This window comes from Pezoporus occidentalis, unplaced genomic scaffold (genome assembly GCF_034315485.1).
Source record: "Pezoporus occidentalis ecotype Australia unplaced genomic scaffold, CSIRO_AGI_Poc_V1 ctg64, whole genome shotgun sequence".
Taxonomy (NCBI): domain Eukaryota; kingdom Metazoa; phylum Chordata; class Aves; order Psittaciformes; family Psittacidae; genus Pezoporus; species Pezoporus occidentalis.
In genome coordinates this window covers 130,595-145,021 of record NW_026915987.1, presented here as the reverse complement: position 1 = coordinate 145,021, position 14,427 = coordinate 130,595, and the positions used below count along the sequence as shown (strand labels likewise).

At 50.0% G+C, this 14,427-nt stretch overlaps 1 protein-coding gene across 4 annotated transcripts in view; it reads left to right on the top strand.

Annotated features, from left to right (window-relative positions):
* COL27A1 (collagen type XXVII alpha 1 chain) overlaps positions 1-11,948 on the top strand; it is a 190,885-nt gene extending 178,937 nt beyond the window's left edge. For 3 of the 4 annotated variants that reach the window (XM_062640328.1, XM_062640329.1, XM_062640327.1), the window contains 16 exons: positions 845-898; positions 974-1,081; positions 1,411-1,518; positions 2,922-3,029; positions 5,224-5,277; positions 5,830-5,892; positions 6,278-6,331; positions 6,745-6,780; positions 7,796-7,813; positions 8,177-8,212; positions 8,539-8,565; positions 8,793-8,858; positions 9,227-9,395; positions 9,564-9,673; positions 10,366-10,584; positions 11,166-11,948. In XM_062640328.1, coding sequence (XP_062496312.1) covers positions 845-898; positions 974-1,081; positions 1,411-1,518; positions 2,922-3,029; positions 5,224-5,277; positions 5,830-5,892; positions 6,278-6,331; positions 6,745-6,780; positions 7,796-7,813; positions 8,177-8,212; positions 8,539-8,565; positions 8,793-8,858; positions 9,227-9,395; positions 9,564-9,673; positions 10,366-10,584; positions 11,166-11,312 — 1,377 coding nt within the window. In that variant the 3' untranslated portion in view covers positions 11,313-11,948. Of the gene's footprint in view, positions 1-844; positions 899-973; positions 1,082-1,410; positions 1,519-2,921; positions 3,030-5,223; positions 5,278-5,829; positions 5,893-6,277; positions 6,332-6,744; positions 6,781-7,649; positions 7,772-7,795; positions 7,814-8,176; positions 8,213-8,538; positions 8,566-8,792; positions 8,859-9,226; positions 9,396-9,563; positions 9,674-10,365; positions 10,585-11,165 lie in introns of those variants that run through there. The other variant, XM_062640330.1, reaches the window with a different exon arrangement.
* The last annotated feature ends 2,479 nt before the right edge of the window (positions 11,949-14,427 follow it).

The window sequence follows — 14,427 nt, the reverse complement described above, 5'->3', positions numbered from 1 at the left end:
TGTTATTGGTACATATAGTGGTATACATTGGTATATATATAGTGGACTAGGTGATAAGGGGAATAAACTCACCCATGGAAGGACAATCTGGAGCTGCCTTTGGGAGTAATGAATAGCAGAGAAAGCACCCCCAGGAGTGTTTCTTTCATGGAGCTGGTCCTGTGCAGATGGAGAAACAATGCACAGAAAAGGCTGTGCTTCTGTTTAGGAGTGCTTTAGTACATGACCTCACTGAGAGAGCCCTGGTGAAGGTGATGAGGCTGAGTTTTCCATTCATTCTGCACAAATTAATCCCTTTCACAGCTAACAAACCCCAGGAGGATTTTCTTTTCATGTCTCTATTCACATTGCACACTTCGGGCACAGGATACCCTTTTCATCCCCATCAACTTCCCAAAACAGGAGCCACCTCCCAGAGGAAAGCTCATCCTGAAAGCCATGCAGAAGACTCGCTGGGTCCTTGCTTTGGCACTGAGCTGCCCATGAACTGAGAGAGGACGCAGGTTTTAAGCATCTTGTTCTAATGTTTGCCAGTGCACCGAGTCCTCCCTCGAGTTCATCCTGCTTTCTTTGTCCTCATCTGCTCTGTATTAGGAAAAATGTAGGTCCTTGCCTTCTAGCTATTCATTCCTGCCCTAGAACTCTCAAGACGTACGAAGAATCGCTTGTAATAAAACCAAATAGCAGCTCATTGCCCAGTGTTGGAGCAACTGACTTTATAAATCTCCTTTCTCCACAAAACTCTTTCCAACCATTATCCAAATGCACACCCTCAGTCAGGCTCCCAAGTGGAGCTGGGTTAGAACTGCTGCAACTCTAGATGTCTGTCTGGCTTTACTTGCAGGGTCAAAAAGGAAAGCAAGGAGCACGGGGCAATGCAGGGAGCAGAGGCTCACCGGTAGGTAAAAACTCCATGTTCTGCTCCAGGAGATGCTGCCCAGGAGCTCCATCACTGACTCCTTTGTGATTTTAGGGCATCCTTGGCCTACCAGGTCCTCGAGGAGTGGTGGGAAGGCAGGGCCAAGAGGGTGCCCCTGGAGTGGATGGAGTGCCTGGGAAGGATGGCGTGCCTGGAATGCTGGTGAGTTTGCAAGTGTAATACAGCATCAACAGCAAAGGCAGCTTAGGAGCTGGAAAACCAAGAGGTAGCATAGGAGAAACGGAGGTTGTCCAGCTATAGATGGTCCAGTTTACATGTACCCACAGTAATTATAGGTCCCCCTGCATATCTCACATGCTGCCTGTGCATTGCCAAGTCTATAAATAAACCAGTGTTTCTTGCATGCACAGACTTCTGGATGCACCTCTGCCCATGGTGCTTGCTGAGGCAGGACCTCACCACTCCCTCATCTCTGTGCAGAGGTGGGAAGAGCATCTTGCTCCATAACCTTTTCTGGGTTTCTTTCCTAGGGAGAGCAGGGCGATGATGGGGAGCAAGGCGTGACAGGGATGTCGGGCAAAAGAGGCAACCCTGGCATACCAGGACTCCCCGGGGCACAGGGACCACCAGGATTCAAGGTGAGTTTCTGACTCCCTAAGTTACTGCTATGAGCAACCCTGTCTGTGAGCCTGTTGTCTCGAAAGCTTGGATTCTCCAAGGTCTAATAAAGCTTCTTCTCCTGCTGCTTTTCACTTAGTTAGAGGCTGCGTAGATCCCTTTCCTCCTTCACCCCTCCATTCTCATGATGTTCACAGCAGCTGAATGTCCCAAAGACCCTTTCTCCTCTGTTCACTGAGCTCACATACAGCGTATACCCTCACTACGAACACTTTAGCCTTCTTTCATTAGAAACAGGGTTAAGAACCAGGGCCCTGGAGAAGTGGCAAAGGAACTGCTGCAGCCTGCCCGTAGGATGCCCAAAGCTGATGACTCCTTGGGAGATTTGGGTGTCCTCTGGCTGCTGCTTTGCTAGGCCTGAACTGCCAAAGGGAAATCTGTGCTGCTTGGGGTTTAGCATGGATTTATTGCATTGGAATGGCTGGAGCCAGGATGGGCTTGGACATCACTCTGGGTGGAAGCAGGGCCAAGCTGCTTTAGTGACCTGGGGGGTTATTCCTGGTCATTACCCTAGTCCAGGCCACAGGATCTAAACGGGACCAGAAGCAATTCAGCCTTCTGTAGCCAGACTCAATGAATAGGAAGTCTCCAGCTGGGTGTGAGAGGCTCTCAGGTCTGGGTTAAATCGCTGCCTCCCATAACACATCACTCTTGGACTGTCACTTGCTGCCCTCCAGCTGCCTTGGGTAGAATAACAGGATGCTACCATAAGCGACTGCAAGACCTTGGTGTGTTGTGACAGATCCACACCCTGGCTCCAGGGAGATCTACTGCCCCTTTTCCATCTGCTCAACCATCCTTGGCTCTTGCTGCCTTTGCTCTTCTCTCCCAAGCGGAGTCACTGGGGCTTGTGCAGCTCCCGATGCATGGCAGAGGGAATTGATGGGGAGCAACATGTGGTGCTGGGTCTCAGAAGCCCCTCTCTGCAGTCGCTGGTGCTGGGGAGCACGTTGGCTTCGCAGGCTCTGGATTGCAGTTCTCCAGCTGGAGTCTTGGAGCATCCTCAACATTTTAGATGGATTAATCATCACTTGCGGGGGGCATGAGATTACGGGAAGCTCCAGGGCAGGACAGGCAACACATGGACGTGCAAACAGAAGAGGTTTCACCCCTTTGCTGCCCTTAGCCCTGATGCAATACAGCTCTGCTGAAGCTCATGCTCTGTGTGAAGCTCAGGAGGGGACCAAGCCATGCCCATCACTGGTGCATCCTGTGGCAATCCGCCGTAGCATCTCCTGCTGAAACCACATTCCTTGTCCCGATGAGCCACTCTTCCCCAGCTTTCCATCTATGGCTATTTTGCCTGAGCGTTGTTATATTTAGCTCCTGTCCTTCAGAATTACTTGAATCCTGTTATTTTTAGGGTGAAAGAGGATTGCCTGGACAGAGCGGCCAAAGAGGGAAGCGAGGATCATCGGGAGGAACAGGCCTTCCAGGGAGCCCTGGCGATCCAGGACCCAAAGGACAACCGGTTAGTGATGAATGGAGCTGATCAGCCCTCAATCCATGGTGTCTCCTGCAGGAAAGGGTGCAGATCCACAGGCTGGGATAGCAGGGTGAACCCTGGGAGGGTCTTTATGGATGAACCCATAACCAGGGTGTGCATGAGTGCTGGAGCATCACCACAGCTCCCTCCATCATGAGCGTTTCCCTGCTCACTTGTGCACAGGGATGTGTAACCCATGCCTGTGCTCCCCAAGACAACATGAGTGTCCACATCATCCTCATGCCTGTGGTTCCAGGCCATGGTGTGTGCTGGCAGCCAGGCTGCAGAACCATCTCAAGCACCCTCAGCACTGTGTTTATCAGAGCTGTTATAAGCACAGTGGGAGCCCATGGGAGGTATTGAGTGAAGGAGGTGAACCAGGCACCCTGAGCCACCCAAAGAGTGGGAAGGAGGGTCTATAGCTCCTCTGGGATGTGCAGGAGGTGCAGGAGTGAGTGTCATTGTGCAGTTTTAGCCTCAGTCAAAGCAGAAGCTGAATTCCCACTCCTGTCTCTGAGGCTTGCTCCAAACCCTTCCTGCTTTTCCTTATTGTGCTGGTGGGATTGTCCTGTTCAGCACAGAAGTGCACACTTTATCATCCTGAGGTTGTATTGACAACACACAAGCCATTTAGATGGGGATGATCATCAGAGGGTCTAGTTAGGCCATAGGTGTAAAACTAACACAAGAGAGATTGGGGCTAACACAAAACGAGGAACAAGATGAACCCCGAACAGCCTCGATTACAATAGCCTTGTTTGGATATTTCATAGAAAACCCTGTGATGGCAGTGTTGAAGCCAGCAACAGAACAGCAATATCATTTTGCCTCGTGTCCACAAGTGGTAGGCTCATTTGCCCAGTATTGCCTTTGCTTACCTTGCTGCATAGTGATGGGGTTCCCCTAGCTGAGATGACTCCATGGCATTGAAACCATTCTGTCTCCCCACTTTTGCCTGGAACTCCTCTATATAAAGAGGGCTTGCTTGGTTCTGCTATTGCAGGGAAGACCTTAGTCCTTTGTTAGTAGCAGTTTTCCTTTCCAGGATCCATAAAATGGCAGTTAAATCAATTTGCATCCCTGGAAAGTTCTTTATGCTCCATCGAGTCCAACCAAGCCCTTCCTTGCCAAGCACTTTCTCACTGCTGTGGCAGGAAAAATCCTCCTAACGCTGAGTTCTCTTGACTGCCTCTGGAATAGCCTTGTAATAGAGGTGGTGGAAACCCCATCGCTTGAGTCATTTACAACTGGGCTGAACAAGACACTGTAAAACACCCCATAAAGCACAATTCAGCGTGGGTCACTCAGTCCTGCCGCGAGGCCAAACAAGCCTTTTCCATCCCTGATGTTCCTACGACTGTACATGAATCATGTGGTGCATGTTTCTGACCCTTTTTCCTTAGCACTGAATCATTTCACACTCTGACATCTGAGAAGCCGAGGAATATCAAAGCTCACGCATCTCAAACGTGGTGAGATGAGGGTGTTTATGCAAGCACATGCTACCCACTGTGGGGTTTTCGTTCTCAGGGTGCATGCGATGTGCTCATCCGAGCTTGTTGGCATTCCAAATATTGTATTATTATTATTACTACAAAATAGAGCAAAAACTCCTGCAGGGTTGGCTAGGAAAAGGATAAGGGGATATGCACAAAGGGTAAGGGGACGTGCACGGTTGTCCTGGGTTTGAGTGCAAGGTTATGTTGTAGGAACATGCACTTTTTTTGACAGCTTGAATGAGTTTGAAACTATCTTTTAACAGGTCAGCCCAGCTGGTATTAAAAATACAAAGAGTTTGTTTTAAAGGGCTTTGGGGATGGTTTATTTTCAGCATGAACTTCCAAGATCTATGTCAGAATAGATGCTCTATCCTGCTTCTGCTGATGGTGGTCCAAGCTAGACAAGCATCGGCTAGAAATAGTGCAGGCATGGCCCCCATTTGGGAGCAAACAGGCTAAGTGTGGGATCTAAGTAATCCACGAGTCTATGAGAGCTTCTGGAGTTGTTTTCAGCCTGACGTTTGCGTAATTCCCCCTTCATGCTTCTTTCTCGTCGGTCCTGCTTAGCCTGAAGAATACCAATGGGTTTCTTTCTCTGAAGATGCCTCAGGTGCCCTGCAGTTCAATGTGAGCTTACTGTTGTTCTTTGTCCTTGTGTTTGTCTTGGCTGTGATTTGCAGGGGGACTTTGGTGAGGCAGGATTTCCAGGGATTGCAGGCATGTTTGGGCCAAAGGTAAGAGGCTGTCTTGTGACCCGTTGGCTTTCTAGTCCCTCTTTACTGGGGACAGACAATGCAATAGTTGTTGCAAAGGCTTTGTGAGCAGCTCTGCAGAAACTATGGAAACTGAATTGTGACTCCAACTTCCTTAGTTAATACATCTTCATTTATTGACTGTGGGCTTGCATATGCTTTGTTGGTGCTTGTTCCTGTTAAAATGAGCAGACGATAGAGGCGAAAGGGCTGTTCAATGGACTTTGGAGCTGTTTTCCCCACCTGAACATCTTTCAGATGCTTGTGTTTCCAGCATCACAGAATCACAGAGTGGTTTGTGTTGGAAGGGACCTTAAAGCTCATCCAGTTCCAACCCCCTGCTGTAGGAAGGGACACCTTCCACTAGAGCAGCTTGCTCCAAGCTCCTGTTGGAAAACAGGAGTGGGAAAAGAGCTGTTAAGAAACTGGACTTTCCTATTCCCATAGGCAAGAGGCAGCTGCTCTGTGCAGCAAGGACATAAACGTATGGGCTATGTTTATTAATGGGACCTGACTTCTCCTCTTTGTTCACAGGGCCCCCCAGGAGACCTCGGTTTCAAAGGCATTCAGGGACCCCGTGGGCCTCCTGGTCTCATGGTGAGTGGGTTTCAGTTTGTTTGCTTTGGGTGGATTTTCTCCCCTCTGTTTCTATGTGGCTCCAGGGTGCTATAAGGAGCACAGTGCCCTCTTCACTGCATGGGTATCTTCTGCCTTGGAGACAGTCTCACTGCTATACCCACGGCACAGACAGCTCCAGCTACACTGAGATCCTTCTATTCCTGGGCTTTCTGAGGTTTTCCATGGGTTGTGACACCAAACTGTGAGGGTTTGTGTCTATGGAGCTGCGTTTGAAACAGCTTATTTCAGCTGCAGCAAATACCATGGTCGTGCTGCTGAGAAGCAGCAAAGAGCTTCAGCATCTTTACTGAGTCTGAAGTGGTAAAAGCAAACCATCAGTTCACACCTATCGTTTCTTTCCTAGGGAAAGGAAGGCATTATTGGTCCTCTTGGCATTCAGGGTCCCAGGGGAAGCCCAGTAAGTATCTGCACTTTTTCTAGCTGTGTTCTAGAGCAGTGTTTGAGATGCATGAGTAAATCCCTGCTGTAAAGAGTGAAATGAAATGGTCTTTAAGATGAGCAGCTTGAAAGGCAGGTTTAGTCTCTGGCTGTGTATATAGTTGCATGAGGAGCAGCTCTACCCTAAGTGTGCCAGTTTGGTACAGAGGCTGCTACTGGCAGAGGTGAAACCCAGCAAGATGAACACAGGCAATGCCAAAACATCCAGTAATGGGCAATTTTATCGCCTTGGGATGAGCGGGGCAATACAGGAACCTGAGCTGATGTGTTTAGGGATGCACCTGGCTCCTTGCAAGGAGCTTCTGGGTGGCAATACATCCTGGCAATGCAGGTCAATAACAGTCACTGACAGCCACCTCTGTGCTTCAACAGGGGCCCAAGGGAGACAAAGGCAGCCGTGGAGACATGGTAAGTACTGATCTGCGCCCTGTGTCCCTCTCCTTGAGCAGCCAAGAGTCACACCAGGCTCCACTGCACCCACATGGGCTCTGGCTCAGTGTGGTGGCACCAGTCTCACGTGAGGGCAACACACAACACACACACACCCCATACAAGTGTGCACACACATGTGTGCATGCACATCCACATGTGCACCTATCCACCCGCTCTGCTGTTTAGATTCCCATTTCAGAGCCCAATTCCACAGCAAAATCTAACACTTTATCATGTTAGCGATGACCAGGAACAAATCACAGTGAATGGCAGCTCAAAAAGCCACAGGCTGCCCAGGCCAGGGGCATGGGACATGCTTAAGTAACATCACTGCCTGGGTGCAGTCCCCATTGTATGAGGGAGCAGTGCCAGCGCATGTTCTTGCCTTCTGCTCTTCCTCTGGTCCTCTTCTTGTGGTGGTTGTGATAGACTTCTTTACCTTCTCACAGCATCTTGGTGTTCCCACCATACAGGAGGTGTGTGGGGATGCTGGATACATGCTATACATCCTCCTTGTTACCCATAACAGGGACGGTTAGCTCTCCAGGTTGTTTCTTACAGCAACCAGTGGCTGTTCCTGCACGCAGGGGCTTGTTCCAGGCATCCCAGCACACACAGTGTGTGGTTGGTTCAGAAGGCTGGTTTGTGCCTTCTTCAAACAAGACCTCTTATAAGCCCAAATCCTAGTGCACATTTCTAACCAGCCAGGGTGCTGCCTCTCTCCTTGCTCACCGTTTTCCACCTCCATGGACACAGCAGAGCATCGGCTGATGTTGAGGCCATCAGCATCCTGTTGTAACCTCTCTGCTGTAGATGGTTTGGACCCTGCTTCCACTGTCCTTCAGTGCAGAACCCAGCCCTCGCACAGGCACCTCAGGAACAGCACACAGTGAGATGTATATAGATATACAGAGATAGATGGAGATTTTGGTTCATTAATGAGCATCTTCTGACAGCTGTTGCCTTTTCTTTCCTTCTTTTTCTTCTGCAGGGTCTGCAAGGTCCAAGGGTAAGTGTTTGAAATCACTTTTTCTGACTAATATCTCGTGTTTAAATAAAGCAGATGCTTTTAGCAAATGGAAAGCTGCAGGGTGGGTAGCTGTGGATGCAGGGAACGTGATGACTACCTGGGGATGTGGCATTAATGATAGTTAAAGAGCTAAAGGCTGGGAACAAGGGATGCACTAGGAATGGACCAGGTGAAGACAGATGCGCTCGGAGTCGGGAGGTGGATGAAATGAAACCACCTCCTGTCTCCTGAAGGGGTTGAGGGAGAAGATGCTGTAAGAGGTTGGAAACCTGGAGGATTCCAGCAGGGAAATAGAGCTGTACACTGCAGGTATTGCACTAACTGATGCCGCTCTGTCTTTAGGGTCCTCCAGGCCCACGAGGACACCCTGGCCCTCCGGTACGTATGTGTGGAAAGGGTTCAAAGACATGATTGAAGCAAAGTTAAATTTACTGCTGCGTCTCCAGAGGTTCTGTTCACTCATTGGAAATTATAGCTTAGCCCCATTCCTCGTTTGCAAAACCATGTGTGTGAATGGAGCAGTGTTTCTTGTGCTTCAGCCCAAACCATCTCCAAGTATCTTATATAGAGACAGCATTGTTGCCTCCCTCACTCATCTGCATTGGGGGACTCCAGGGGGAAGAGGATGAACATGAGTGAATACCTTTGCAGCAGTGATTGCCCATCCTTCTGGCTGATGCCCCTTTTTCTGCTTTGCTTTCCAGGGACCGCCAGGAATTCCGGCCTCGTTTGTAAGTTGCTGTTTTCTCTCTGTTTGTTAACACTGATAATAAGTGATGCAGCGCCAAGGTGCTGATGGGACATCCAGAAAGAGCTGCTGGGAGCCTGAAGACACACGCTCGGGTCCAGCAAGAGCTGCAGAGCAATGCTTGAATCACAGCCCTAGACTGAGAAGCATTTGCTTGCATGAGGGCAGCTTCTAACAATCTCAGTTACCATCTCTTTCACCCCACCCTAGCAACAAGACAGCTTTGGGGCAGCTTTCCAGACACTGATCGACTCGAACACCGCACTCAAGACAGAGGTAGGAGAGTCCTTTTGAACTCACCGGTCTTTGCTGGGAACAATCAGGGTTTTGTTTGCTCTTTGTGTGTGCTTAACGTTTATACACACAAAGCTGCTGGTTGAGGCCGTTCTTATGGAACATCTGGGGTTTATGCATGAAAAGATCCCTTTTAAGTATGTGGTTGTGTTGCGTTTGTGACGATTGAGACCTCATCCCTTTAGAGATGTCCCATTCAGGAGAGTGCATGGGATGAAGTTCACTGGGTCCCAGACACAGCCCGTCTTTGCCCCACTGATTTTTGCCCCATATAAAGCAGAAACCCTTATGGTTACAGCGTCTTGTGCCCCCCCCAAGACACACCTGACTTTGCATCCTTCTCTCTCCAGGGTTACCAACATCCAGACTTCCTCATGCTGGACCACGGAGGGGAGATCTTTAAGACACTACACTACCTCAGCAACCTCATTCAGAGCATCAAGAGACCCCTGGGAACCAAGGAAAACCCCGCACGCATCTGTCGAGACCTCATGAACTGTGAACAGAAGATGAACGATGGTAGGAAGCCCTGAGCCTGTGATGGCTGCGTCCTCCATAGGGCAAATTCACATGGCCCAAACTGGTCTCCTCCCATGGGAGCAGTAATGCAGCTATTAGAACTCACCTTTTCTCATCACATCAAAGATAAAGTGCTCTTTTTAACCCCCAAATCTTCTGTTTCTTCAGGTACCTACTGGATAGACCCAAACCTCGGCTGTTCCTCGGACACCATTCAGGTCACCTGTAACTTCACCAGTGGTGGGCAGACGTGTCTCAGCCCCATCACCGTCTCCAAGGTACACACAGCTCAACCCCAGCATGGCATTTCCCATACACTGTTATGAAATATTTACCCAGGAGTGTGTCATCCCGGAGCACCACCACTGCCCGCTATGGCAGAGCCCATTGGCTTCTCCTCGAGGCAGAATTGGTGTAGCTGTGATTGCTCTCACGCAGCTTAAAACCATACCCAAGAGCGCTCTTGACTCTTGAAGACAAAGCAGGGCTTTTCCAGCAGTGTTTGGTTAACCCATAACCCAAACAGAGGGCAGGAATTCTGCAAACACACTGCTCCCAAATGCTTTGTTGGATTATTTAATGTCCTGGTCACAAAGCGAGGTCAAGCTCCAACATCCAGCTTTCTAACTCCAGGGCTTTTATTGAGGAAGCTTCTGTAATAACAATAGCAGTATCAATACCGGTGTTCATCTGCAGATGAACTGAACCTGCCGCCTTGCTTCGTTGCAGGAGTGTGTCTGGAACTCCAAGTTTACATTATTATCCCTTACGGACCTGACTGCTCTCAATAAAGGAGCTGCTGTGTCCATAGGGAAACCGTCCACGTTGACTTGGCATCTGGCCTTAATGCCCATAGACCCGATCCGTCCCTGCACATCCAGAGCACAGGGACCACCTCTACTGTTACACCATGCACTGATGCCCCAGCCCCGCTCCAGGGGTACCCCTAACACCTCTGTCCCGTCCACAGCTGGATTTCGACGTCGGCAGGGTGCAGATGAACTTCCTGCGGCTCCTGAGCTCGGAGGCGGTGCAGCACATCACCATCCACTGCCTCAACGCCTCCGTCTGGCACGACGGCTCCTCCTCGGAGCCTACGGATAGCGCCGTGCGCTTCCGGGCCTGGAATGGGCAGGTGTTTGAGGCACGGGGGCAGCTCAGGCCGGAGGTGGCAGCGGATGACTGCAGGGTGAGTTGCTGCAAGAGAGGGGAGAGATGGAGATGTCGCGTTGAACCCATTCTGCACACAGCAAGGTGCAAGTTGTACCTGTGCTGCTTATTCCATCAAGAAGAAGGGGGACGGGTCTAGTTTACCTGTTCACTGCTTTGTTTTTTCAGCCCAGGGTGCTAGAGCAGCTCCTGTTAAGTAGATAAGCCTTCAAGTAGAAAGAGAAGTGTTCAGTTCCAGAGTTAAGTGGCATGTGTGTCAGCAGTTAGATGGTAGAAGGGGGAATTGCCCCTTGGATCTTGCCTGGAGTCAGTAGCTGTGTGTCTGTACTTGGGTTCACTTCATTAGGGGTGGTGTTTGGGGGGTACCATTTCAAGCTCAGTTTGACCTGCAAAAAGGATCCCCAAAATACTCTCTAATTCTCAACCCAAAGGTCAGTCCCTTATTACCTGCAGGGCTTTTCTACCTTACACCTCAGAAACACATCCCTTTCCAGCAGTGGGGTTGGAACTGGATGATCTTAAGGTCCTTTCCAACCCAAACCATTCTGTGATTCATACCCCAATTAAACAGCTCTTTCTCCGTCCCTCTGCCCTGCACAGATCAAGGATGGACGCTGGCATCGGACTCTCTTTTCCTTTCGGACACAGGACCCTCAGCAGCTGCCTATTGTCAACATCTACAACCTCCCTCCATCCGAGCCAGGAAAGCAATATCACCTCGAGGTCGGCCCCGTGTGCTTCCTTTGAACAAAGCCACAGAAACCTGGATCCAAGGCTTTGACCCCACGTTTGGCCTAAGCCTTTACACAGGCTCTCCCACCTCTCTGCAGCAAGGACAGCGGGGCTGTGTCTTTCGGGTCAACTCTTGCTCTTAGCCTTTGGCTCAAGGTCTCAAAGAACCCGTGATCTACTGAACTCAGCAGGTTGTTGGAAGGAGGAGTAACAAGGGCGAAGGGGAAGCGGGTATCAGTCGGGATGCGAAGACGAAAAGGGATCCAGATGTTGCCAGCGGTTCCACACACAAAGCTTTTTCCATGACCAAAGAAAACAGAGAGAAACCTCAAGCAGCTCGCAGTGTGGGTTGTTTTGGGGGTTCCCCCCACCCTAAACCCCATTTGTTTTCCCTGGTTCCTGAGTTACCAAATGTTCTTGCCATTGAAAAGTGATTAAAAGGATAGAGCTTCCCTCTCAGAGCTTGTCGCCTTCTGGATGGCCACGTGCTGCATCAGGTCTCCCAGGCGGAGCTGCGAGTTGAATCTGGCTGCTCTGTGTACCGGAAGCATTTTGATGTGCAATATTAGAAAGAAACAAAATATATATATTATATTATTTAAAGCAAAAAAAAAAAAAAAAGAAGAAAAAGAAAAGAGAAAAAAAAATATATAATAAACTAGGTTCCTCCTTTCCATGTTTAACAGCATCCCTCCTCGTGCGCGGCATTGGGATAAGGGAGAGTCCCGAAGCCGAGTAGGGGGGAATGGAAGGAGGAGAGGGGAAGAGATTGGTGCTAAAACAAGAGAGAGAGGATGGGCTCGTCTGCTTTGTTTCTACCTCTCACTGTGAAATCTCTGGTGCTCTTAACAAAGTGTCTTGTTTTATATGTATGACTTTATTTAAAGTTGTGAAGGTGCTACAGTGTCTTGCCACAGACCCCCAGTAGAGAACCCCATGGGACCACCTCTCTACGAAGAGGGGATGAGGTGATGCTCCACAGCTAAATCAGGAAACAGCCACCTCTAAAGGGATCCTTTAGTCCCCATGGATGCCAAAAATCACTTGTTCAAAGGGTGTTTTCAAAGCAAATTCGATGATTTAACTTCTGGTTCAACAGCACTTCACTGCTTTGGGAGGGGAGTGAGGGCTGCAAGCCCTGAGCCTCAGAGAGAGCTGTATTTGAGTCCGGTTGTCATGCAACTCCCTCTGGTCTAAGCTCGTGTTCCCTGGTCTAAGGTCGTATTTAACCCTTCAGTCTGGCCCCTCTGTCAAGACTGCTGCGACGGTTCCTTGCTCCAGAACCCAGCCGGGCTTGGAGGGGTTTGGTTTTGTTAAGTTTTGTAGAAAATTTTAGTCTTTATATGTAAATTTGGAGGATTTTTTTTTTTGGTTGGTTTTTAAAGAGGTTAATTATGGTAATCTTTAATTCTATATAAGGAATAATATTGATGTAATCGGAGCCGTACTGTATCAGAAACGCTTCAGTGCCTGGATGGAGTTTTCGTGTCTCTTACGGACTATGGATTTTATTTTTCTGAGGAAAAAAAAAGAAGTTATTTGTGAGTTTCTTTGTGTATTCATTCCCCTTCTCTAACTACTGCCTGGTGGTGGCTTCCCAACAGCCATCAGAGAAGGCTAAACCAGATCTGCCCCATATACCTCACCCTCCTCGCAGCCCTGCCTTGGCTCAGGAATACCTCACCCTCGGGGCCGGCTCGCCCCGGTACCCCCAGGCTGAAATCACAGTCACTCACTGCCCGCTTGCTGCCTTCCCCTGCACACACACACAGAACCCCCCGGGGTTGTCCCTCTGTTGCCATCAGCTCCTGTTTGTTCTCATTCAAGTTTTTTTTTTCTATTTTTTTCCCTTTTTTTTTTTTTTTTTTTTTTTTTGGACTTTAATAAATATTTAAAACTGAGGCAATGAAACGGGGCTGCTGTGGGTTTATTTGCTTCTTCGTGGGAAGATGAATGGGCAACGAGTGCAGAAAAACTCCACTCTTGAGCATGTTAACCTTGACAGCCCTGGGGAGCCCACAGCCCTCAGCAGGATGCTAAATGCAAGTGCACAAGGTCGGGATGCTGATGGCTCCCCACTGCTGGGCATCACCCCACCACCCATAAAGAGCAGCTCTGCCTTGGAGCCAGGCTGGGAGAGCTGGGCTGGGGCAGCCTGGAGAAGAGAAGGCTCCTGAAGGGGAGACCTGAGAGCAGCTCCAGTGCCTGAAGGGGCTGCAGGAAACCTGGAGAGGGGCTTGGGACAAGGGATGTAGGGACAGGCCAAGGGGAATGGCTTTAACCTGCCCGAGGGGAGACTGAGATGAGCTCTTAGGCAGAAGCTCTTCCCTGTGAGGGTGCTGAGGCGCTGGCACAGGGTGCCCAGAGAAGCTGTGGCTGCCCCATCCCTGGCAGTGTTCAAGGCCAGGTTGGACACAGGGGTCTGGAGCAAGCTGCTCTAGTGGAAGCTTTAAGGTCCCTTCTAACCCCAGCCAGTTGGGATTCCACAAGCTCAGTATCTAACAGCTGAAGCCTCATGGAACCTGTTTCCCTCTTCTGCAAAATTACTCAGATAACCATAAACCTTAAATTATATCCTGACAGCAGCAGGGAGCAAGAGGAGAAAGGAGAAAGAAAGAGAAAGCCGAGCTTATGCTTTTCACATGAAGCCCAAATCACATCTCATTGCTCCAAGCTGATTTGAAACCCATCTTCCCCTTGCTCCAGAGCCCCAGCCTCAGACTAAAGCCTTATCCCTGCCACCACAAGCACCACACACATTGGGGACAGCAGCAAAGCCCCTATGGGCTCAAGCTGGGGTAGGGGGACGTTGGGTGACCCCTCACACCCCATCACACCGCACACTATGGGAGCTGGCCCTGGGTTGCATCAGGGACAGCGGGAAGCGGCCGTGCTCTGTTTGCTCACCCCACACTGCTCCCCTTCCCGGCAGTGCTCCTGCAGCTGGGACGGGGGGGCTGAGGGACACCCCCGGGCAGTGTAGGGTGCTGGGGCCAGGTCAGCATTGGCCTGACCCATGTGAGCCGGTCACACACAGCTCCTGCGGGCAGGGACACAGCAAACACGGCCCGTGCATAAATCACTGCGCTCCATTGTGAGCCGGGGTTGGAGCAAACACAAACCCCTTAAA